At 37.5% G+C, this 25,863-nt stretch overlaps 1 protein-coding gene across 1 annotated transcript in view; it reads left to right on the top strand.

Annotated features, from left to right (window-relative positions):
• VEGFC (vascular endothelial growth factor C) overlaps positions 1 to 25,863 on the top strand; it is a 163,013-nt gene that overhangs the window by 95,969 nt on the left and 41,181 nt on the right. The window contains exons 2-3 of the mRNA XM_036763736.1: positions 11,868 to 12,078; positions 13,884 to 14,074. Of these exons, the coding sequence (XP_036619631.1) occupies positions 11,868 to 12,078; positions 13,884 to 14,074 (402 nt within the window). The remainder of the gene's footprint in view (positions 1 to 11,867; positions 12,079 to 13,883; positions 14,075 to 25,863) is intronic.

Raw genomic sequence — 25,863 nt, 5'->3', positions numbered from 1 at the left:
GTCAGCTCATCAGATTTTATTTTTTACATCTTAATTTGAGATTAATGTGAGCTGGGTAGTGTTATGCAGCTTAGGGTAGGGGAAAGAACTTGGAGGCAGAGGAACTGAGTTCCCATCACAACTCTGATGCAACTTGTGTGACCTCGATGAACTCCCTTAACTTCTTTGGTCCTGAGATTCCTCACCTGTAAAAGAAGGAGGTTAGACTATATGGTTCCTAAAATCCCTCCATCTCTAAGTTTATGATTTGGGAAGAAACTGTTGTATGTTAAGCTTTTATCATTTCACCCAACCTCGCAAACCACCAAGAGGCTATTATCCCAACTGCCATTAGAGTCAGCTAGGTGGCAAACTGGATAGAAACCAGGAAGATCTGAATTAAAATGCAGTTTTAGATAGTCGCTAGTTGTGTGACCCTGGGCAAGTCATTTAACCTCTGTTTGCCTCAATTTCTTTATATATAAAATGGGGAAAATAATAGCACCTACCTTCCAAAATTGTTGTAAGGATCAAATTAAATAATGTTATAAGAAAAATATGAAGTGTTTTGCAAACCTTAAAAATGCATGAGTTCTCTCTCTCTCTCCCTCTGTGTGTGTGTACATACATACACACATATATGCGCAAGTTAGCTATTATTTTTGGCATTAGTAAAAGTGAAAGAAAGGAACATAGGAGTCAGAACTAGACAATGACCTAGTCCTTAGACCGTATTTTGCAAATGAACAAACTCAGGCCCAGAGATAGGAAAGGACATGCCACGATTTTCACATGGAATAAGTTACAGAACCAGGATCCAGACTTAGTTTGTCTGACTCCAAGTGAACTCTCTTTCTAATGTATTCAGTCCCTCAGATGTCCTAGAGTCCAGGCTCACTTTTTAGTTGACAAAAATGAGGTCCAGATAATTGAAGTGACCTGTCCAAACAATGTAATGGATACAAATGGATTAATTCATTTAAAACACATCAGAACTTGCTCATCAGTGTTTGCTATGGTTTGCAAAATGATCCCTTAGTAGACTAAAAAAAATGCTTGAGAACCTTAGCTTTAAGAATGTATTTCATTAATTTATTTTTCTTTTGTGACTTTTTAACAAAACATGGGTTTGATACTGAAGCATATTTTATGAAGGAAGCAACACATCTCACTATTTTGATTATTCAAGACCTCTCAATTTGAAATAAGAAAAAAAAATCTTATTTTAGCCTTGAAGAATTCAGGAATAAAAGAACTCTTAAAAAAAACCTATTAATATGTCAGTAAATTTCAAATTTAGGAAAATCAAAATTTTGTTCCAGATTATAATGAATTATAAATTCGTTGTTGGAGTCACTCAATCCTTTTTTGGTCATACATGTCTCTGATAATATTTTTTGATGTCTTTTAAAACACTTGTGCACAATTTGTTGTTGGAAACCTGATGCAGCTTGCTGGGGCCATGTGTGCATTTGGCTCTGTCTTGTGATTTTTTTTTAAATCATGGTGCTTCATGTTTCATACTCAAATACAATCACTGGGAGAACATTGGCATTTAATAAGATAAGCTTTTGGAATAGTGAGCTTTACAAGATCCCTGAAAATATTTCCTATTTTATGGCACGAAATCCAACCCTTGTACTACTAAAATCCTGAGCAAGCTAGCTTATTCTCTAGATGCATATCGGTTTGGCATTCAGAGATCTTCATAACTTGCTCCCTACACCTTTCCAGTCTTCACCTTACATCCCACTCCCCAACTATGACACTGTCCAGTGACACTGGTCTTCCTATTCCATCCACATGACACTCCATCTCCCAACTCCAGGCATTTTCAGTGGTTGTCCCCTAAACCTGGTATTCTCTCCTTATGTCCTTTTGGATTCTTTGTTTTTTTTCGAGTTCCAGATAAAATCTCACCTTTTACAGGAAGCCTTTTCTAACTCTCCTTCATTCTAATGCCTTCCCTCTGTTGATAGTCACCAGTTTATCCTATATACAAGCATACCTCAGAGATATTGCAGGTTCAGTTCCAGACTACCACAATAAAGTGAATATTGCAATAAAGCAAGTCATGCAAATTTTTTCGTATTCTTTGGTACATATTAAAGTTGTGTTTACACTATACTATAGTTTATTAAGTATACAATAATATGTCTAAAAATGTACATACCTTAATTAAAAATACCTTATTGATTAGAAAATGCTAATAATCATCTGAGCAGGTCATACTCTTCTTGCTGGTGGAAGGTCTTGCCTCCATGTTGGTGACTGCTGACTGATCAGGGTGGCGATTGTTGAAGTTTGGGGTGGCTGTAGCAATTTCAGTAAAATAAGACAACAGTGAAGTTTACTCTGTCAATTGACTCTCCCTTTAACTTGAACACTTAAAGGCCATTGCAGGATTATTAGTTGGACTAATTTCAATATTGTTGTGTCTCCAGGAATAGGGAGGCCTGAGGAAATGGGGAATGGCCAGTCAGTGGAACAGTCAGAACACAAACACCATTTAGCAATTAAGCTCACAATCTTATGTGGGCATGGTGTGTGGCACCCTAAAACAATTACAATAGTGACATCAAAGATCACTGATTATAGATCATCATAACAGATGTAAAATATTTAAAATGTTTGAAATTTTGCCAGAATTATTGCCAAAATGTGACATGATGTGAGTGAATGCTGTTGGGAAAATGGCAACAATAGATTTGCTTGCAGGATTGCCACAAACTTTCAATTTGCAAAAAATGCAACATCTGCAAAAGTCAATAAAGTGAAGCCCAGTAAAACAAAGTATACGTGTGTAGTTTATTTGTATGCAGTTGTGTGAATGTGGTCTCCTCCATTAGAAGGTGACCTTTTTAAAATCTCCTTGAGTCTTTTGCTTTTGTCTCCTCAACACCGTACAGCATCTACTGTGTACTACTTACATAGTATCTAATAAATGTTTATCAATGGACCAATTATATTGGATATGTATGTTAATGGATTAAATGGGATTTACATTCCGCTTTTTGTCATACTCTAGACATTACATGTTTTTTATCCCCTTTGTTCATTGTGAACAATCAAACTAACCAATCAATAAACATTTATTAAGTACCTACTATGTGCAAGGTGCTCTGCTAAGTACTAGGGATACAAAAAAGGCAGAACCTGCCCTCAAGGAGTTTACAATCTAATGGAGACAACATGCAAACAGATATAAAGCATGCCATATATGAGATTAATAGGAAATAATTAACAGAGGGGAGGAAATAGAATTAAGAGGGGTTGGGGAAGGCTTCCTGTAAAAGCTGCGAATTTAGTTGGGACTTAAAAGTAGCCAGGGAGGTCAGCAGTCAGAGAGGAGGCAAGAGAGTTTTCCAGGTATAGGGGACAGAAAAAATACCCAGAGCCAAGAGATGTCTTGCTCATGGAACAGCCAAGAGGCCAGTGTAACTGAATCAAAGAGCATATATCAGGGAATAAGGAATAAGAAAACTGGAAAGGTAGTAGAAATCTAGGTTATAAAGGGATTTGAATGCAAACAGAGGATTGTGTCTCTGATCCTAGAGGCAATGTGGAGCCACTGGAATTGATTGATTAGGGGGTAACATTATTGGACCTGCACTTCAGGAAAATCACTTTAATTACTGAGTGGAAGATAGACCGGCAAGGGGTGAGGGTGGGGGTCAGCAGACTTAAGGCAGGCAGACCCATCAGCAAGCTACTACAGAAATCCATGTGTGAGGTTTTGAATGGCAAAGTCAAAAGAGACAAGTGGGTGTGATATAGAGAGGTTGCAGAGGTGAAATCACAAAGCCTTTGCTGCATATTAAATAAGGGGAGAGGTGAGAATGAAGAGTCCAGGATGACTCCTAGGTTTCAAAGTAATCTCATATAATCAACCAGTAAGCATTTTTAAGTACTACTGTGTGGGAGATAATTGTGATAGGTACTCACATGCAAAGACAACATGATAGTCCGAGCCTTCAAAGGGCCTCCATTTTACTAGGGAGGACAACATGCACTTCTATAGGCAAACAGAAAAGCATAAACGGAGTTGACACAAGAGAATCTTGAAAGGCCACAAAGGGGAACCAAACAACGCCATCCCACAGAAGGCAGAGCTGCAGCTCAGTATTGAAGAAAACCAGGGATCCCAAGAGGGAGTGCGTTCCTATACGTGAGGGTCAGTGCAAAAACCCAGGTGCAGAAGATAAAGTCTTATTTTAAAGGACCATTTGGGGTGTACTATATGCATAGAATTGATTTGTATGGTGCCTGGAAAGTAGCTTATGACCAGGTTGTGAAGAGCTTTAAAAAGGTGCAAAATAAGCATTTATGTAGTTGAGGTAACAAATGACTATTTGAGTTTACTAAATTCCATATACCAAAAAGAAACTATGGCTGCTCCTGCCATTTAGTCACATTTTCATACTACGTTTCATTAATGTTGTATGCTATTATGGATGTGGTCTACTATTTCCATAAATATACCAACTTATTTGTCATTGGACAAAAAATTGCACTTTGAGAGTAATACTAGTTAAATTAATGCTTGTAAGTAGTCTATGAATTATGTGATTCTTAACACCCTCTGGCCTTTCCTACCTTCACTTCTGAAGCTAAAGTGGGCCACACAGAACTGAGAGCTATTTACATTTTGCTGTGTTTCATAGGTCTTAAGGTTAGAGAATTCATCATTTATCAATGAAACTTCTGGAAATGTCCCTCTTATTTAAGTAGACTGATCTTCATGCCACACATATAGTCTATACATACACACACACATGTATATATCCAAAACTTTTCTAGCTCATTAGAAGCACAGAACCCAACAAGAATCTGACATTCTGTTGTAACAGTACCTCAATGAAGACCAACCACAAACAGACAAAAACCAACAACAATAAACAGAAAAAGACATCCAGAGATAAAGAAACCAGGCATTTTAGAAACACAAATGGACAGTGATGGAGACACAGAAATAGAACCTGCCTGGAACAGAGACAAATCAAGACATGGGCACTGACCCTAAAATACAGGACACAACAAAAACTCAATTGAAGAGAACAGTCCTGTCTAAGAGGTGGAAATAGAAAGAAAGTGAAAGAGTGGTAGAGGGGAGAGAGAGAGAGAGAAGGGGGGAGAGGAAGGAAGGAGAGAGACAGAAAGAAACTGTGAGAAACAGACTGAGAGATAGACTCAAAGAGAGCTAAGCCAGAGGCAAAGAGAACTAATTTTCAGAGAGGGAGAGAAGAGGTACAGAAATCTCCTGAGACAGAGAGGGGACTCTTGTCATAAGAACCACTGTAAAAAGCAAGGTCATCCCAGGTACATCTGTGAAACTGTACTGTCAACTAAAATAGTAGACACATACATGCCTTTAAATATCAAGCTAAAGAGATTGGCCAGTGGTCTACTGTATGTGTTTTAATTTCAAAGGTGGCATTTATCTTCCTAAAGAACTTTTTTTTATATTATAGCAATATTGTGTTTCTGAAATTAGATAAATATTTAAGAGGTAAAATGTCATCTTTCAAGTGAAAATAATAATGAAGTTTTGATATTTACCCACCAAAATGAGGTACTAGGGCAGAAGACAGTATGTGTGTGAATTTTCTTCCCTGTTACAGGTCAGGGAATAAAGCAATGATAAATACCTAGCTTTTCTCAGTCAGAAGATCTGCCATAGGGCGATTCAATCTTTTGTGCTGAAGTAGCTTTTCAGCACCTTCAAAGAATTTAAATTCACATAGGGCTTCAATCTAATCTGCTGGGTTACTTCACAAAACAAAATTTACAGGAATTTTCATCCTGTGGATCTAGCTTCTAAAAAGTCAATAGATTTTTCAGCAGGATAGCAAAACATTAATGTAAAAATGATTGACAGGTAAATAAAGGTCCTGATCATCAACTCATTGTAGAAATTAATCAAAAGGATTTGCTAAGGGGATTTGAGTAAATCATTAATTTTTCATCCCTTTGAGGGAGATAAACATCATTGAGACTCTTAGGATTGTGTCCTTGTAGCCATTTTCTGCTACCTGCCTCTCTGGAATGCTACCAGGAAAATTTGTAAACCATAGACATTTATGGAAATGTGAGTTATTATATGCATTAATAACAATAAGACTAACAATAATAAAAACAAACTGCTTTTCAAGGTGGTGATTTTTAGAAGGGGATGCCCATTTGTCAAAAATGTGTGAAATTAGATGGCATCTCTACTCATCTCCCTTCTTCTTTGCTCCCTTTTTCTCCCCTCCCATAAAAATTCCAAGCATCTAAAATCTTTTGCTAAATAAAAATCACATAATGTTTAAGTCATAGATTTTAAAGTTGGAAAAGAATTTAGAGATCTTCTAGTCCAACTTTCTCACATTACGGATGGGTAAACTGAGCCTCAAAAGGATGAAATATCTTTCCCAAGATCTCAGCCCTTATAAATGGCAAGTGTATAACTAGGGCCCAGTTCTTTTGATTCTTTATCCATATGCCTTGTGGCCTTTCTACTTGTCATTGCTGATTACCTCAAAAATACAGAGAACCACTTGCCCACTTACCTGTTTTTAGGGGGAAAGTTGCCTTAGGTCAGGTGAGAAGGAGGGAATAGTCAAATACTTTTGCTGCTGAATTCATTTTGGGTGAAGGGTTAAAGCAGGAATCACTGTGGTGGGGTTGGATTTTTCTCTAGTTGTCAGAGGGCAAAGATTGAAAGGGGTGGACGGGGGAGGATGAAGAGGGGCTAGGGGAGATATGGGCTAATTGGTGTCTGTAGTTATCAAGATAATGATTGAAATTATTGAAGGTTGGTAGCCAAAAGGAAATTAGATCTCTAGAAACAGAAGAGAGAAAGTACATGGTTCATCTTACTCTAGTCCATTCCATTTCATCTCACCCCAAAGTGATAAGGTCAACAGATGTCTCTTTAAAAAAAAAAAAAAAAAAAAGAAAACTTCCCCCCTCTCACCTTTTAAAAGCTTGTTTTACCAAACATCACTTGTTCTTTTGGATTTAATAAAATGTTCCTTTTACTCTCAAGTGTGGAAAGGAGAAAAGGAAGTCTACATTTTTGCACTGCTTTCTTTGAGCAGCAAACAACAAGGGAAAAACAAGAATCTGTCTTTTGACCCCTGGAAAAGGTCTGTGCCACCTAACATTCATTCCCTTTTTAACATTATAGCCTTTGAGAAATCCCATTCAGCCCTAGGAGTGTTTGAGTATCTTTTCCCAGAGAAGAAAAACTGCATTTTTTTCATATTAGATCACCCTTAAAATGCAGATTTGCTAGACACCCAGTTGACCCTCTGTAGCCACAGCATGAGGATGTAGTTACAGAGTCAGGCCTTGGGTGAATAGCTGCAGCTGTGAACTTCACTGTCTGTTACCAATTCTTTTTTCTCTGATCCTTAATATCTGAAGAGGACATGTGCTTTTAGGTGTGGCAAATTACTTTAACATGATCCATGTGTGTGTCCTTTTCCTCCTGTGAATTTCTAAAGATTCCTGGGAGCAGTCAGTGAATGACAATCTTAGAGGTACAAGAGGCAGCTCACAAAAATCTTGGCGAGTCCACTGAATGGACCACTAACTCCGGCTATCTATCCAGTTCAGTGCCTAGCTTTGCTTCACTGACAAGCCTAGGACCATTAATCGTGTCAATAAGGCAGCAGTAGCAAAGGGTCGCTATGCAGTGATTGGTGATTGTTTAGTCCAATAGGCCCACCTCCACAGCTGGAAGACAGAGATGTGATGTATTTGCGTGATCTGGCCCAGAGCCTTAGGCTTTGATGCCTCAAAGTTAGGTTCCTGGGACACTAGCCCCTCTTCTTGGAACCAGTGCTTTATTATTATTATTATTATTATTATTATTATTATTATTATCATTAAAGTTCTCTTATTCCTAAAACCAAACCCTTGTGGCATCAAGCCTGCTGGACCGCCCTGGTCCTTCATCTGGCTTGGCTCTCTGTGTGCAGAGATCATTCACACTTAATCCATCTTGCTCTTCTCATGCCATCATTTTCAAGTGTCCTGGTTTCTCTTTTCTCTTCACACCAGTGAATTTTTTAGGGCTTATAAATAGAAGAAACACTACAGAAATTTCAGGAAATTTAGAAATATCATGACAATTAGAAGTGTACCTTTAAAAATAATCTCCCCTTTCTCCAGAGTGGGTGGCACTTCAGTTTTTTAATCTTGTTTTTAAATAATAACAGTGGCTAGGGCTCCATTCATTTTGTTATATAGTGACTTTGCCTTTTACTCTTCCCTCAAAGCAGAGTAGGAAAAAGAAAGAATTATTACAAAGTTGTTTGTTTGCTTGTCTTTACATAAAAAATCAGAATATTCTGGTTGCCCTGTTCCCCAGTCAGCCCTCCCCTCTATCACCCCACTCCCCTCCCATCCCCTTTTCCCTTCCTTTCTTGTAGGGCAACATAAATTTCTACGCCCCATTGCCTGTGTATCTTATTTTCCAGTTGCATGCAAAAACTTTTTTTTTGAACATTTGCCATCTTGGAGTGGGGGGGAGGGTAGAAATGGGGAGAAAATTTGTAATTCAAACTCTTGTGAAAATCAAAGCTGAAAACTAAATATGTTAAATAAATAAATAAATTTTTAAAAAATCAGAATAATTTAACCTAATACAGATGTCATCTCAAATTCACAACAGACCTTTTCCCTAAATTCTATTTTTTCTGCCTCTGTTCACTCAGTTGACATTTGTTAGGCATTACCAAATGAGGCAGGTAGGTGACACCAGCCTGGATTCAGGGAGACTTGAGTCCAAATCTGCTCTGACACTTGCTAGCTTTTACACTCTGGGCAAGTCACTTAACATCTTTCTGCCTTAGTTTCCTCAATTGATAGCACCAAACTCAGAGGGATTTTGTGAAGTTCAAAGGAAATAATACTTGTAAAACCTTTGGCACAGTAGTTGGCCCATAGTAGGCTGACTTATTCCCTTAAATGCATATTCCCTTTTCTTACCAATGTCACTAAATTAGCCACAAGATCCTGAGTATTTTTTTAGATGCTCACACCCATTGTTAGCCTGTGCTTTATAGCTGGTGATATGCATTACAATTTAAAATAATCAACCTCTGATAAGTTTATGCACAGGTAAAATAAATTCAGAGCAGAAATGTCAACAGTAAATATAGCCCAACTCCTTGGATAGTTTTTTAAAGAAAATGACACTTTGTACACTTAGATTTAGTAATGCATCAGTAACTTTCTGCCAGGCTCTTGCTGCCCAAATTAAGCTTGGGAAATCATTTTTGAACTGACATGTATACACACATACATATATGCACATATATGTATATATAGTGTGTACATGTGTATATATATAACAGCATACATACATACATACATGCATATACATTATACACATACACATACATATGACCACCTTTCATTTTGATCTTGTCATTATTACTCTTCATACCAAACTATGGCAGAGGGTGATGAAATGACCTGCTTCTACTATAATTTCCTTTCATTATTTAGTAAATAGGTAGCTATCAGATACAAGAATGGGTATTCCTAAATATTACAGAATGAAGGAGCCAGTTGTCAGACTATAATTGTCGTATAACCCTTCTTTCGATTATCTTTCCAATGTTATGTGTCTTTATGCTTCCTTCCTATGTGAAATAAGCAATTATTTAAGATTTATAAGTAAATCACATGTTTTAATCACTTTCACTTCCCAAAAATTACTTTGTATTATGTTGTATATGTATATATAGATATAGATATGTGTATAAATGTACATATATTTGTGCACATATATTCATATACATTTATATATACATGTACTATGTGTATGATATATGTATGCATGTATGTATACATATTGTTTCCTTCAATAGAAGGTAAGCTCATGGAGGGCAAAAACTTTCATTTTTTTACTTTGTATCCACAGTGCCTAACATGGTTCTTTGCACATAGTAGGTACATAATAAATGCTTGTTGCTTAATGGATTTTAATACATTAATACATTGCCATGCATAATTGATCAGTTGAAAATAAAATATCTATATGCTGAATAATGGTAACTAGTTAATATCATGAGTCAAACTCATCTTTAAGGTAATTTTCTATAACTCATTTGATATTAGACCACAAAATGAAATTGGTAGCACATCATCAGATGGGATATTGACATCCATTAGATCACAACTACTTTAAAATACTGAAATAATTTACCTCTTAGTATGGTAGCCCTTAAGAAACCAAAATTATATTCTCACAAGATGAAATTAACACGGTTACCCTGACTTAAACTAACTTGAAAAATTAAAATCCAAAAATGTCATTTAGTATTCTAATTGCCTCAATTTTCAACAATTCACTTAACAATCTCTGTGATTTATCAGTCTGTCAATAGATATGGAACAAGCTTTATGGAAATTTATCACATGACAATGTTATGATGTTATGGTATGTAGAGGTACCACTCCCTTCCAAGTGAATGATGATTATAGTAGAGAAAGCAATTACTCACACATATATACATAAACATATGTATAAGTATGGGTATGTGTCTGTCTGCATATGTATTTCTGCACATACACACATGAGTATAGAATGCAGTAGAATTCACTGTCAGGTGTTCTCTTCCTTTCCTGCTCTATAGAGAGTAATTCACTCATTGTACATCCAAAATACCAAGGGACATGCTATGTTATAAAAAATGACTTTTTACATTTTCCCCATGATTTTCTGGTTAAGAAATATTTTTTTTAAAAACGCTTTTGTATTTATTTCCATTCTTTTCAAGTAGATTTAGAAGAGTTTTATAAGTGTTGTTGCTATAGTGACTCTAGAATATGCTTCACTATATCCTATTTAGTAAACACACACACACAGAAAGCTATCTAATGCTTGTAAGCAGTCTTCAATGCCATTTGAAGCATTTCATGTTTAAAAATAATACACATTTTGACAACTAAACAATTTCAGCACTGTTACAGGAAAAGTTTGTTTTCCCTCACAATTTCAACAATCTCTGTCATGAGTATCATGTGAAATTACATTTTTAAAATGGAATTTTGTACTCCCATATTTATTTGGTGATTCTAAGGCAACAATTTCTAAGCAAAGTCTCTGATATTATTTCAAAAATCTGTATTTAGATTTGTTGTTGTTGTTGTTGCTGATACCACTGAGTAAAATAAAAATAACAGTAATTTGCTGCTTTGTTTGACTTCACTGGAAAGGAATAAAAGGGCAAACATCTAATTGTCAAACTCCTAAAAGCAGCTATCTATAAAATTGAAAGTAAGATCATATATTTGTAGTTGGAAGAATAATATAGTACAACAATAATTTAATGCAATTTTAGTACATCTTTATAAAGAACAGAAATAACCGAAAAGTTCAAATTAATAATGAAATTACAATTCTAAACAGCAGTTTGCTTGTAAAAACAAAGTCATGGCTAGTTTTAAAAGCTTTGAATTGATCACTAAGAACTGAAAATGCTGTTTTCAGCATGAAGTCTATAGCCAATACAAAATAAGTACTGTGCTTATTCATTCATCAAATATTTATTGAGCATTTATTGCAGAAATAAGCAAAAAGTTATAATTAACAAATTATAGCTCCAAGAAGTAATTTACTAAAAACCATGCCTAATTTTAAAAGTTTTGAATTTATTCATTAAAAACTTAAAATAATATTTTTATCATGAACACTGTAGCCAAAACAAAAATAAGTAGTTTTTTCATCTATTCTTCACACCTTTATTTAGCACCTAACATGTGCAAGTCACTGTAGCCTTGTCCTTCAAGAAAAAGAATCATTGTACAGCAAAGTTTAGCTTTTGGGCAACTTGACTCCTAAATCCTGCAATTTGAAAAGTAATTGTTATCGCATGTTTCTTTAACAGGATCATGCAAGCAGAGACCTGGAAGAGCAATTGCGGGCCGTGTCCAGCGTGGATGAACTTATGACAGTCCTATATCCAGAATATTGGAAAATGTTTAAATGTCAGTTGAGGAAAGGTGGCTGGCAGCAAAATGGGGAGCAGCCCAGTCCTGACACAAGAGAAGAGAATGTCAAATTCGCTGCGGCACATTACAATGCAGAGATCTTAAAAAGTAAGTGCAGGAAAGAAAACATGTAATCCGTCTTGGAAATGAAACACAGAGTGGGAGTACTTGCCCCACCATCACCACCAACTGACTATCTGTACCATTGTATACAACCTTTAGAATTTCACATGCTGAAAGAAAGCAATTGATTTTAAAAGAAAACATTTATATCTTATCTAATGGTATTCTTCATTGCAGTCAAATTGGGTGGGAAATAAATGTGTGTGTTTCTCATGATGCTTTAGTTCCTTCATTTGCTGGTGAGGTTCCTGTGGGAATTACCCTTTTCTATACATATTTATATTCTATAAATATATATAAGTATATATTTCATATGCATGCTCATTCTCACCAATAGTATTCTCCATCTTGTAAATCACCTTCAAGTTAGGCTTTCTAAATGTTCCATTTACATGCAATGGGAAGAGAAAAGAGTCATTTTTTTTCAAAAGGTACTTTATGGTTGGTTGTTCAGAGATAATGACTGGCTTCAGTAGACTCAGGGTGATTTAATCCAAAGAATATTGGATTTGGAATCAGAGGGACTGGGCTCAAATCCTGCCTCTTTAACTTACCATCTGCATGACTTTAGACAAGTCTCTTAACTCCCCTCAGTCTCAGTTGCCTCATCTATAAAGTGAAGCAGTTGTACTATGTCCTCAGAGGCCACTTCCAGTTTGAAGTCTTCAATTCTTGATCTTTGTGAATCCAATGGCATTTTCTAAGTAAACCCTGTGGGGAAGATAAGCATATAAAAATAAGTAAGGCATCTCTTGCCCACTATTCCTCAGTTTCCTTTATTGGATGATGCTATATTGAATTAATGCCACTTTAGATAGCTTTCTTCAGTTGTTAAATAAAATAATCCAAATTTCATAATATTATTATTAGATTTGAATGTGTTGATATTTATAATTTCAGGCAAAAATCAATTCATCTTAAAGGGAATCAATAATATATATTTTTTCTCTAATAAAGCATTTTTTAGTGGTAGGAAACAAATTAGAACTTTGAAAGCAGCGTCAGTCATAACAGGGGTTATAATTTAAACATTTGGGTCAGTGGATGAGCCCTTTGCATCTCAGATCCATAGAATAATTCAAAGTGAATGGCCTAGAATCACTGAGTGATAGAGCCAAAAGGGAAATTACAGATGAAGAAACTGAAGTCCAACAGAAAGCAGAGCCAGAATTCAAATCCAAGTCTTAGGAGTCACTGCCTTGCAAAAAGAGAGCAGGGTATCCTACCTAATTTGGAGAAATACTTAGACGTTCTATAGATGCAGCATTGTCACTTTCTAGATTTTCCAGAAAGCTCTTCTGAGGATGGTGTTGGACGGTGTCCAGCACTGTCTCCTCATTTCCATTTGGTTTAATGAGAACAAGGCAATGATGTTGTTTGTTTTTGCTTGAAAACCACAAAGACTGTGCATGCTGAAGAAAACTGGCATGATTACACTACTGCAGCATTTATAAACAGCAGATATTAAACCCTCATTCTCCGAAGCGAGGGAAAAACTGCACATAGATTCCATGGACTGGTCTTTGTGGTTTTTCATAAAGTGTGAAACCTTAGATTGTTTGAAATTTGTAGAAAGGGGTTTCCTTTGAAAAATTCCTCAGGTGGTATGTGAGCTCTTCTGCTCCTTGTCCCAGTAATAGGGATTCTAGCTGCCACTTCTTTATTAAAATTCCACATTTCACCAGATAAAGCACCTAAGAGTATGAACATGTTGGTTTTATTCTAAATGTGAGTGACCTCCTGCTGCCATGTTTTCTTTATAACTTACGGACTTCCCTATGACTCGGCAGGTATTGATAATGAGTGGAGAAAGACTCAGTGCATGCCACGTGAGGTGTGTATAGATGTGGGGAAAGAGTTTGGAGCAGCAACAAACACCTTCTTTAAACCTCCATGTGTATCCATCTACAGATGTGGGGGTTGCTGCAACAGTGAGGGACTGCAGTGTATGAACACCAGCACAAGTTACCTCAGCAAAACGGTAGGTATTTCAGCCGTGCTTTGAGATCACTCCTTATGAATACATACCTGTCCAAGTAGGCATGTAGAGATCTAACCAGTCCAGAAAGTATGGTGTATTTTCTTTGGGGATCAAAGTACTACAGTATTTCTCACTAAAATTGTGATGCTTTTTTTTTGTTAGGAAGCCCTAAAGAGAGGCAGCAATGCTTGATATGATTGGTACAAGCCTAATTAAATAAAATTAATATTATTTTAGGTTAAAAATATAAAAGTTATCATTTAGGTACATATGTATATATACACATATATGTAAACTGTGTACGTATACATACACATATATAATTATTTGGCTACTTTTAAGTACAAATTTAGCTCTTCTATGCATGAATATATGACACATTATTTTGTAAGATTATGCGGAATAATCAATGGAATAGAAATTGATTAATATAAGCTAAAAAGTTCAACAAAATCATGATCATTTCAATGTTTACTAAGTGCCTACTATCTGTAAGGCTCTGGACTGGGCACTGGAGATACAAAGCCAAAAAGAAGTAGTTTTGATACCACATCTTGAATGTTTTATATCATTTGTGCTTTCTGTAATTTTAAATTTGAGTGTTTTGTATCATTTGTGCTTTCTCTAATTTTAAATTTTAAGGTTTTTGGTGAGCAGGAAAGCATGCCTTAAGTTGAAGTTTATAAGTGGCCTATTAGTAACTAATGTACATGGGGGATTGGGGAGGGGAGGTGTGTGCATGTGTATTATGGGTCATATATGGAAGGAGAGGCTCACTGTTGAAGCAGCTGTGCATATGGCTTCTTATAACTATGCAACTGAGCATCATCTTGTTTGTGGAGGTTTGAAATGGAGTGTGTTTATAGGCAAAGGTATGTAGGGGATTGGTGATCTAGGAAGGACTAATTCAAATTCCACCTAGCCAAAGAAAATTCTTACGGTATTAAAAGATTTTTCCAACCCATTTTCAAGGTTGGAGTTGGCAGAAAAGAAATTTCAAATCAACTTTAAAATGTAATCTGGTCACATTCTCGTATAGTCACCTGCAAGAGCCCAGCAAAAGACTCTTGTCCTTTGTGTTAAAATACATGGTAATTTGAAAATCCGATCTCTCCATTTTGAATTTGGTAAGTGTGTTATTGATGGTAGCCACTATTTGAGTGTGGGTGGGATTTTTCCATAGAAATAATCACTAGATGTATCAGAGCACCAAGGTCAGGAGATGCCTGAGTTCTAATCAGACCCAAGCTCTCTTATTTCCTTTCCCCCACCTGCATTCTGTCACCCAGGTAAAAGCATTTTAACTTTTTACTGTACTAATGATTTCTTCAATGAAATGCTGCTCATCTTTGCAAGAAATCAGTTGAGAATCATTCATATAAATTTCTACTTGATTTGTTTTCTGCCATTATCTGCTCACCACCATCTTGAAAGAACAAGTCAACATATCTTTATTATTATTATTATTATTAATTTCCATCTGTTTCAGATAAGAATTGCAAGGAAAAATAATTCTATAAACATGAATTTCATATTCAACTTTCCTGGGCCTAAAGTCTAAAGAATAAAAATTGTATATGGTTATTTTGGACCTTATATTCTTCCTACATTTGCCCCACTACCAATATCACAAGTATTCTAGTCTTTAAACATTTACCAAATGAATGACTGATTTTGTTGTTGTTCATTCATTTTCAGTGGTGTCTGACTCTTTGTGACCCCCATTTGCAGTTTTCTTAACAAAGATACTGGAGTGGTTTGCCAGTTCCTTCTCTAGCTCATTTTACAGATGAGGAAACTGAGGTAACTTGCCCAGGGTCACACAGCTAGTAAGAGTCTGACATTAGATTTTAACTCAGGAAGATAAATTTTCCTGACTCCCACCCAGGCACTCTATCCATTGCATCACCTGATATAGCAAAAATGATACAACCATCTACATGTCACTTATAAAGGAAAAACATTGCTTTATCTCTCATAAAACTAGTAAGAGATTACCCACAGAATTGTATGGTTGCTGTCTGTTAGCAGTAGCAGGTAAAATCAACTTGGAAGACTTTTCACTAGCTAACAAACTTTTGATGTATAAAAGTTGGAATGTACAGTAAAATTGTACAAATTTTAAATGCAAGATGGCTAAGAAAAAATAGGATTTTAAATATTTTATTAGATAAGATATTTTATTAAAATAATAGCTAGCCAATCAGGTAGGGAATTGTTGTTTGAAATTATACACTATTTTGAATAAGTTGATATTAGCTTAACGAGATTTTACTTGGTATAACTTATGCATCTTACTACTGAAGCATAAACATTCTTCCCAAAATCCTTTTATAAATATTAAAATTCCTACATCAGTAAGGGTGGACTGCATTATCAATTAAACACTTGGAATTGCTATTTTCTAAGTCACTGATTCATTCCACTATTAAATAGGAAATGATTATGTTGTTCAAATATTCTCCAAAAAGAATCATCCCTATACCAAATTTATCATTATTGCAAAAATGTTGCTGTCTTGCTAAGTTACACAAACAAGAATTTGGCTTCATTTCTTTTCTGTTCTAAGTATGAGACTTTCTGGCTTGTTTTTACAAATGAAAATGTTGAAGTAGATAGTCTGCTGAACTTGAAGTCAGGAAGTCCTATGTTCAGGTCTCATTTCAGGTATTCCCTGGGTGTGTGCTGCTAAGTTCATTTTTCTTCTCGTTTGTAAAATGTAAGGGGTGAACTGGATGGTCTCAAAGGCCTTTTCAGTCATTGAATCTATGATCCTATGATCCTAAAAACAAATCAATGATCTAGATCTTTAGAAAATTAAAAGATAAATGTTTTCTTGGTTATAATATCAGAAAGTATACTTCTTAGGACTATTTTTCCCCTGAAGGATTCCCCTCATCCGTCTTATTGTTCAATTATTTCAGTCATGTCTGACTCTTTAGGACCCTGTTTGGGATGTTCTTGGCAAAGATACAGCATTGGTTTGCCAGTTCCCTCTCCAGCTCATTTTATAGATGAGGAATTTAGGGAAACAGGAATAAGTGACTGAGGTTGGATATTAACTCAGGACCTTGTCTTCCTGACTTCAAGCCCACTGCTCTATCCACGGTGGTACTCTGCTCCCCTTGCCCATAGTTCAGTTTTTAAAAACATTTTTGTTTCATTTTAATTATCACAGTTTCTTTTAAGGGAAATATCCATGAAAATATAATTTTAAGATGGCATGATTCTAATTTGGGACATTACTTGTTATAGTGTTGGATTAAAACCACATCAAGCTGATTGATCTTCAGAAACTTGTATTTTTTTTTAGGATTTGACCATATACATTTTTAAATGTTGCAAAGGGTTTAAAGTATAACATAGTGGCTAGAGGACCAATCTTGGACTTAGGAAGACTTTTTCAAGTGCTGCCTTTGATTTATAGCAGCTACATGACCCTAGACAAGTCATTTAACTTCTCAGTGAATTATGGAATTGTAAAATTATAAATTACAGAGAAATTATTGATCTGCCTTGACTTAATGAATGGCACATACTGGAGAGGGCTCAAAGGAGAAATTTGTGAGAAAAATGTTAAAGGTTTTAAGGCCCCTTTAATTAGAAAATCCTTGATTCACTTCTTTAAAGAGGCCTTTTCGGTGAATGGGCCTTACCTCACTCTAAGTGAGTACACGAAAGGGCCTTAACCTAAAAGGGCCAGGGTCTCCCATTGCATCCTGGGCCATCTCCAGTCATCCTGATGAATATTTGGCCACTGGACCCAGATGGTTCTAGAGGAGAAAGTGAGGCTGGTGACCTTGCACAGCCCTCCCTCACTCAAATCAAAGTCAACTGCCAAGTCACATCATCATTTTACTGATGCCATGGTCCTCTTCGAAAACAAAGGACAAACACAACCTGTGAGTAGACCTAAATGCCTGAATGGGGACCCAGCTAGTTGGGTAACTCGGCTTGTCCTCTCCCTCTCCTTCTCCTTCTCTGTCTCCTCTCCAAAGGAAGGTAAATTTTGATGGCCGGAAACTGCCCACTTAATTTGGGGTTTACTGACTAGATTCATTCCTTCCTTCCTTCCTTCCTTCCTTCCTCTCAAACTTAAACCCAGTTCACTCTGAAGCTCATAGACTGGACCATAATAGGTCCCTGTCCAAGCTCCACTTAATGACTGTATTTTGGGCGCTCCTGACTTAGAGTGAATATCAATGGTAACTGTTTCTCTTTGTAACAGCAACAATGAAGATCTTCCCCTCCCAGCTTGATTTTCTTTTTCTTTTTCTAATCGAAGGGGCCATCCCTTGATTCACTTCTTAAAGAGGCCTATTCACTGAATGGGCCTTATCTCAGTCTAAGTGAGTATATGAAAAGGCCTTAGCCTAAAAGGACCAGGGTTTCACATTGCATCCTGGGCCATCTCCAGTCATCCTGATGAATATCTGGCCCCTGGACCCAGATGGCTCTGGAGGAGAAAGTGAGGTTGGTGACCTTGCACAGCCCTCCCTCACTCAAATCAAAGTCAACTACAAGTCGTGTCATCATTTCTCTCATGCCATGGTCCTCTTCAAAAACAAAGGACCAACACAACTAAATAAGGCAAAATGTATCCTTTTAGGTGACTTTAGCCAACCTCTCTAATATATCTTAATATCTTTAGTAATTAAAACAGTAAAGGCTATAACTTTTTTAAGCTACTATACCTCTCTAACTGTGTGACCTTGGCCATAATGAGGAGAAACTTTTCTTCCCAAGACCTGTTTATACCACAGTTAAATAATTTGCATAGTGACAAATGATCAGCATATTGTTAATACCTAGAGTTTCTAAAGCTGAATCACTTTGTTTGTCTTTGTACTTATCCTACTACTTTGTGTTCTCACTCCTCATTCATTTGTATACTTAGCCACCACACAAACAAATGGCCCAGTGCATGTCTAACAAATCCCTTATAAGGGGATTGGAGCAAGGGCTCAACATGTCAGAAGCCTGTCTAAACGTCTTGGCCTGGGTGCTGAAGGCACAATGGCTAATAGGAAAGAATGCTGAACTTGGCATCAGGAAACATGGGGTGGAACCTGTCTTGGATGCTGATTGAAAATGAACAAATTACCTGGCTATTACATAGGATCCTTGAGAGGAAAGCACTTTGCGTGGCACCAAGAAATGTATAATCACTTTTCTTACAATATTTTAAAAATCATCTCCTTAAATGTTTTTTTATCTTCTGCTCATCTGGGCCATGAATATTATAGTTTAAACAAAGCTGCAAACAGGAGCAGGCAAAGTAAGGAGATACCTAGGACGTAGTTTGCAAGGGGCACACAAGGGACATTTTAAATATTGCTCTTATTTTTAATGCCAAGAAAATGCCACTTTCCATGACACATTGGTATTTATTTCATAATAAGGCAAGTTATATTTGTTTAATGGAGGCTCAAAGCTTTCAGTAATCAACAGCAAATACAGCCAATTTTTCAATCATGAGGGTTGGGAGCGCTACCGGGAATAATTTCCAAAGCTCATCAAAGATGTGCAAAAATATTTTCCTGGTCTACACTTAACTGTTCTGTGTTACCATGAGAAAAACTGACCTTTTCATCAAACAATAAATTATTCAACGATTAATAGTTGCAAATTTTAAGTGCATCCCCTTTAACTGTCTTTCCACTTTGAAAGCAAGGAAGATGCTCTATCTTCCACGTTCACTGATGTCAAGAAAACCCCAAATTCCATTCTCTTTATGGCATATTATCAGTTTCTTTGTGATATAAGCAAAATGAAAACCTAAGCTTTTGGTCAGGGGTTTTTAACCTCAATCTTGAACCTGGTTTTCTTAATTATTATTTTGATAGCTGCATTTCAATAGGATTGCTTTCCTCTGTAATCTTACACGTTTTATAGTATACATCTTAAAACCTTATTCTGAGAAGGGGTCCAGAGATTTCACCAGGCTGCCAAAAGGGGACACAACATGGTGTCCTTGCTTTAGGTAGAACCTAAGCTGGGAAATTTCAGGACATCAATTCTGTGCCGTTGATTTCATGACTGATGATTCACATTTAACAGTCAAATATATACAAGCTGTTTTTATATAGCCACCTTGACACATAAGACTTGGGTCAAGTGGGAACATGGCAATCATAGAGAAATTTTTTTAAAGTTGTCCATGCATATTATTATACGTCTAACTACATGCCAAAGTCAAGTACAGGTGGTATTCTACATTGAACTATCCAAATAATATGTATATTCATTGCTGGTTTGTCATATATCCTCTGCTACCTAAGATGGATATCACCAGAGACTCTCCTGAGCTCTCTTCTCTTTCTATACTAGGTAGTTAGGTAGTGAAATGGATAGAATATTGGACTTGGAGTCAGGAAGAACTGAATCCAAATTCTACCTCAGATACTCGTTATGTGACCCTGGGCAAGCCACTTAACAGCCTTGAAATAATAGCAAATACCTCCCTGGGTTGAAATGAGAATCAAATGAGACTAACATATAGAAAACACTTGGCAAACTTTAAAGTGCTATACAAATGCTAGCTATTATTATTAACAAAATAATTATTATGACATTCTTATTGTTTGGTGGTTTTATCCGTTTCCATAGGTTTGGTTATCACCTATATACAGATGACTTCTAGTGCTGTATATCCAGCCCTAATCTATCTCCAGGGCCTACTTCCTTACTGCCTTGTTAGATATCTCCACCTGGATGCTGCACCAGAACTCCATACCCAACATGTTCAAAACTGAAACTTTCCACCAAATGTGCCTCTTACACAACCTTCCCTAGGGTATTACCATCCTTGTACTCACCCAGCTTTGAACCGTCTGAGTACTCTTTGCCTATTCCCTCTCCTTCATCCAGTAACCTATCTGGTCAAGTCACTTGCCAAGTCCTATAATCTTGGATAAATCACTTAACCTTGCCAGGCCCTCAGTATTCTCCTCAGTAAAATTAAGGGCTTGCATTAGATGCTTTTTGAGGTTCCTTCCAGCTCTAGCCCCGGAATTTCACCAATTACATCCTGATGCTACTTTCCCTTTAGTTTCAGCCCTCGTTACTACTTGTGTGGGTTATTGTAGTAGCCTCCCAGTCACCTGACCTGAATCCCAGTCTCTTCTCTCTCATACTTCCCATAGCTAACAAAATCATTGTGATAAGCACATATCACTGTTTCTTCAAAACTATCAAGTGCTTCTAAGATAAAATCCGTTAGCCAAGCAGTTAAGACCCTGTACAATCTAGTTCCAACTTGCCTAGTTCCCATTTTATTTCACATTACTCCCTTTCACATACTCAAAGTTTCAGTTATAACTAACCTCAAAGACAGTTACGTATCAAAATTTGACTGCTAGTAGTTCTCCAGAGTCAACGTGTTATCTCCTGTCTTCTTCCACTGTCTCAGAACTGGGAAATATACTCTCATTTTTTTCAACCTTCCAGAAGTCTGATGTTACTTGAAGCCTCAGTTCAGAGACCATGGAGGTGTCCACAGAGCCTTCCCAGATTGGCACAGTTGAAAATATTCTCTCTTTCAACAAATATTCCTAGAGCTCTTAGACTGCCTCTCTATCCTCCCCTCTCCCTACATTATACTTATCTATGTACATAAGTCTCTGGTAGAATGCTGGCTCACTGAAGGCAGGGATTGTTTTGTCTTGGTGTCTCTAGCATTTAGCATTATTTCTTTCATGTAGCAGGCATATAAGAAATTTTGTTGAACTGCATTATATCTGTCTTCCTTCCCTTTTTCCCACTCTGACGCATCCGCCCCCTCTAAAGTTGCCCTGCTCACTCATTGCTTCTGGAACTAGTACTGTAGAACCTAGCCCTACCAAGACTCTTACGGCCCGAGCATCTTTATAGAACATAATTTTCTACCACTCAGTATTATTCTCCTCAGCTCATTGGTCAATGTGGGGAGTTGGGATACTCCTTGTTTCTTATAGCCACTTCGAGCTTCTCCCCCACCACCTCTGGTGTGAGGGCTTGCTGAGCCCTTTTCAGAGCTGCTCATCCACCTTTGTTGTCCACCTGCCACTCAACCCTCACCTGTGGCTCCAAGAAGCAATAGCATGTATTGTACAGTGGGCACACCCCAGTAAAACTGTCTTGGTAGATGGCCTAAGCCAGGTTGAGGGTAACCAACAGGCCTCAAACCTTATGGTAAGTTAGGGGAACGTCTATCCTAAGCACGTGAAGACTTCCTCCAGTGGAACGGGTGGATGAGAACACTTTGTTCCAGAGGCCATGAATCAGGCACTGGGGAGCACTTAGAGCTTGATAAAACATCAGATGCCAAGGTCATCCACTACATTCTGGGCCATCACCAATCATCTTGACTTTTGTCTCATCCCTGGACTTTGATGACTCTGGAAAAGAGAATGAGTGTGATGACTTTGTGCAACTCTGTCTTACTTAAATCCAATTCAGGTGCAAATTAAGACATCACCCCATGATGTCATTGGTCCCTTTCAAAAATAAATGTCAAGCAACAAGAACTACCTCTCCCCCTTTAAGATATCCATGCTATTTATATCTACCATCCAATCAAACCTATTAGTGAGTTACGGGAAATGGGAAGACCTCCCCTGGAAAAATGTGCAGATTGTTCCAATGGCCATGAAGGCAGGTGAAGCACGTGCTCTGGTGTGCTTTGAGCTTGGTCAGACATTGAAGTTGGTCCCTCACTGCATCCCAACACATCACCAGTCATCTTGACTTTTGTCTTGCTGCTGGACTTTAATGACTCTAGAAGAGACAATGAGGTTCATAGCTTTGTACAACTCTGCCTTACTTAAAGCCAATTCACCCGCAAGTCAGGATATCACCCCACGTTGCCATTGGTCCTCTTCAAAAATGAAGGACAAACAACAACAACAAGACCCAATCAAAATCCTGGTAGCTGTTGTCTACAGACCCACGGGTCACTTCCATTCCCTTTTCATTGAGTTTGGTACATGGTTCACAATTTTTCTCTCCTCCCCAATATCTGCTCTCTTACTAAAGGTCTTCAACATACACATTTCCCTCGACGATCTTAACCACTTGGTTCCTCAACCTACTATGAACTACTCCTCCATCCCATCTCAAGCCACACACAAAAATAGTCATAGCCATGTTCTTGCCATTACCCATAAGTGTGCCACCTCTACATTCAAGAATCCCTAAATCCTTTTATCCAACCATGATTGTTTCACGTCTCCTATGCCTTCCCTTACAAAACCCCATTCTTTGTCCATACCATGACTTCCAATCCTTTTACCCCTCAATTCTCTCCCAGGCCATCTCTTCTGTCCTAACTACTCTCTCCTCTTTTCCTCATCTCAATGCCTTGATGAAACACTTCAACTCTACACTCTACTCCTCTCTTAAATCTCTAGCTTCCTTATCATATCACCGATTATGCTCTGTCAAGCCTCAGCCTTGTATCACTGCCATCATTCACCACCTTCACTTCTACAGATGTGCTACTGAATAAAGATGGAGAAAATCATACATCCATTCTGCCTGGGTTTACTAAAAATTTATATTACATAATTTCAGCTGGAACCTCACTGCTACTAGGCAATCCTTCTTACCTGCCTTATCACCTCTCCATCCTATTCAACACAACAGCTCTTCCAAACCTTTTCATCCCTTCTCAAACCCCCCATGACTGCCTGTTGTTCCACCCTCTCAGCTAAGAATCTTGCCTAATATTTTACAGAAAAATTGAAGCTATATGCTATAAATTCCCCCTTTCCCCACTTCCTCATTTCAAATGACTCCTATCCCTTCTGCCACTATCTCGTCCTTCACCCCTGTTTCACGTAATGGTGTGGCCTTATTCTTTACCAAGGCTACCTGCTCAAGCAATCCCATCTCTTCCAACAGATGGCCCCCTCTTTCATTCCCTCTCTCTCATTCATTTTCAATCTCTCCCCTTCTCCTGGCTCATTCCCTACCGTCTACGAACATAATCACATCTCCCCCATTATGAAAAAAATAAAAACCTCTTGCTTGATCCTTCCATACCTGCCACGTATCAAAATATTTCTCTTTTGTTTTTTGTGTTTAAACTCCTTGAAAAGGCCGTCCACAATAGGTGTTTCCACTTTCTCTCTTCTCAGTCACTTCTTGTCCCCTTACAATCCTGTTTCTGACTCTCTGACCTCACTAGTGATCTCTTAATTGCCAAATCTAATGGCCTTTTCTCAGTTCTCTCTCTCTTTGACCTCTCTGTAGCCTTTCACATTTGATCACCTTTCTCTCCTTAATACTCTCTTCTATTTAGGTTTTCAGGATACCATCCTCTCTTAGGTCCCTTCCAGCCTTTCACACCACTCCTCAATATCCTTTGCTGGACCCTTATTCAGATTATGTCCTCTAACCTTAGGTGTTCCACAGAGTTCAGTCCTGGGGCCTCTTCTCTTCTCTTTCTATACTGTTTGCCTTGGTGATCTTCTCAGTTCACATGGATTTAATTACCATATCTATACTGGTGATTCTCGGATCCTTGTATCCTGCCCTACCCTCTCTGCTGACCTCCAATTTTGCATCTTCAGCTCCCTTTCAGACATTTTAAACCAGATGTTCAGTAGACATCTTAAACTAGTTATGTCCAAAAATAAAACCCATTATCTTTCTCCCTAAACTCTTTCCCCCATTCCTACCTTCTCTTTTACTGTGGAGGGCAACACTATCCTCCTAGTCCCTCAGGCTTTCAATCTAGGGGTCATCCTGGATTACTTACTATCTCTTGCCCCCTTCTCCAATCTTTTGTCAAAGCCTGTTGATTTCATCTTGGCAACATCTCTGAAATATTCCCCCCCTTCTCTCCTCTGTTACTGCCCCAACTCTAGTGTAGGTCCTCATTACCCTATGCCTGAAATACTGCAGCAGCCTGCCGATGAGTCTGTCTGCCTCAAGTCTCTCCCTACTCTAATCCATCCTCTATTCAACCACTAAAGTTATTTTACTAAAGCACAAGTATGACTATGTCATCCCACCTACTCAGTAAACTCCAGCAGCTCCCTGTTGCCTCCAGAATCAAAGTGCTTTGATTACCATTCAACACCCTTTATAACCTAGCCCCCTCCTACATTTCCAGTCTTCTTATATCTTACTCTCTGACATGTACCCTTTGATCCAGGTCACTGGCCTCCTGGCTATTCCACAAACGAGACACTCTATGTCACAGCTCCTGGCATTTCCGCCGGCTGGCCTCCGTTCCTAGAATGCTCTCCTTCCTCATCTCTGCCTACTAAATTGCATCTTCTACAGGAACCTTTTCCTAACCCCTCAATTCTAGGGATTTCCTTTGTTCATTATTTCCCAGTGAATTTTCATTGATTAAATTTGCTTTTGTATGTTGCCTAGGAACCTAATGGTCATTTATAACATTCTTTCCATGAAGACTATGTGTACTAAATACCAAATTTCTGATTTGTAAGCATACTTTTGGAATATAACCTACTTATATACTATAGACTGCCTTTAAAATTTCGACATCATTCATTTCCTTAAAACTTATAGGATTTTTCCCCCTTCTTTATTAGCATTTGCTAACAAAAAACAAACTATGCCTTTATTTGAGGCTTCCCTGTTCCATTTCTTTAATATCTTTTTTATTAGTCTAAGTGCTCAAAATTTTCATAAATCCTGATCTGAAAAAAAAGCAGAAGTTTTATAGTTAATTTCACCCAGCAGGGTAGTTGTAATTTTGCCAACACATGCCTTATTTTGAAAGGTTTGTAGATCTTTCAGTATCAACATTTTTCGAAGGGAGATGAAAAATTGAA

Source organism: Trichosurus vulpecula, chromosome 6 (genome assembly GCF_011100635.1).
Source record: "Trichosurus vulpecula isolate mTriVul1 chromosome 6, mTriVul1.pri, whole genome shotgun sequence".
Classification (NCBI taxonomy): domain Eukaryota; kingdom Metazoa; phylum Chordata; class Mammalia; order Diprotodontia; family Phalangeridae; genus Trichosurus; species Trichosurus vulpecula.
Note: the sequence above shows the minus strand (reverse complement) of the source record. Positions and strands in the feature narration are given on the sequence as shown.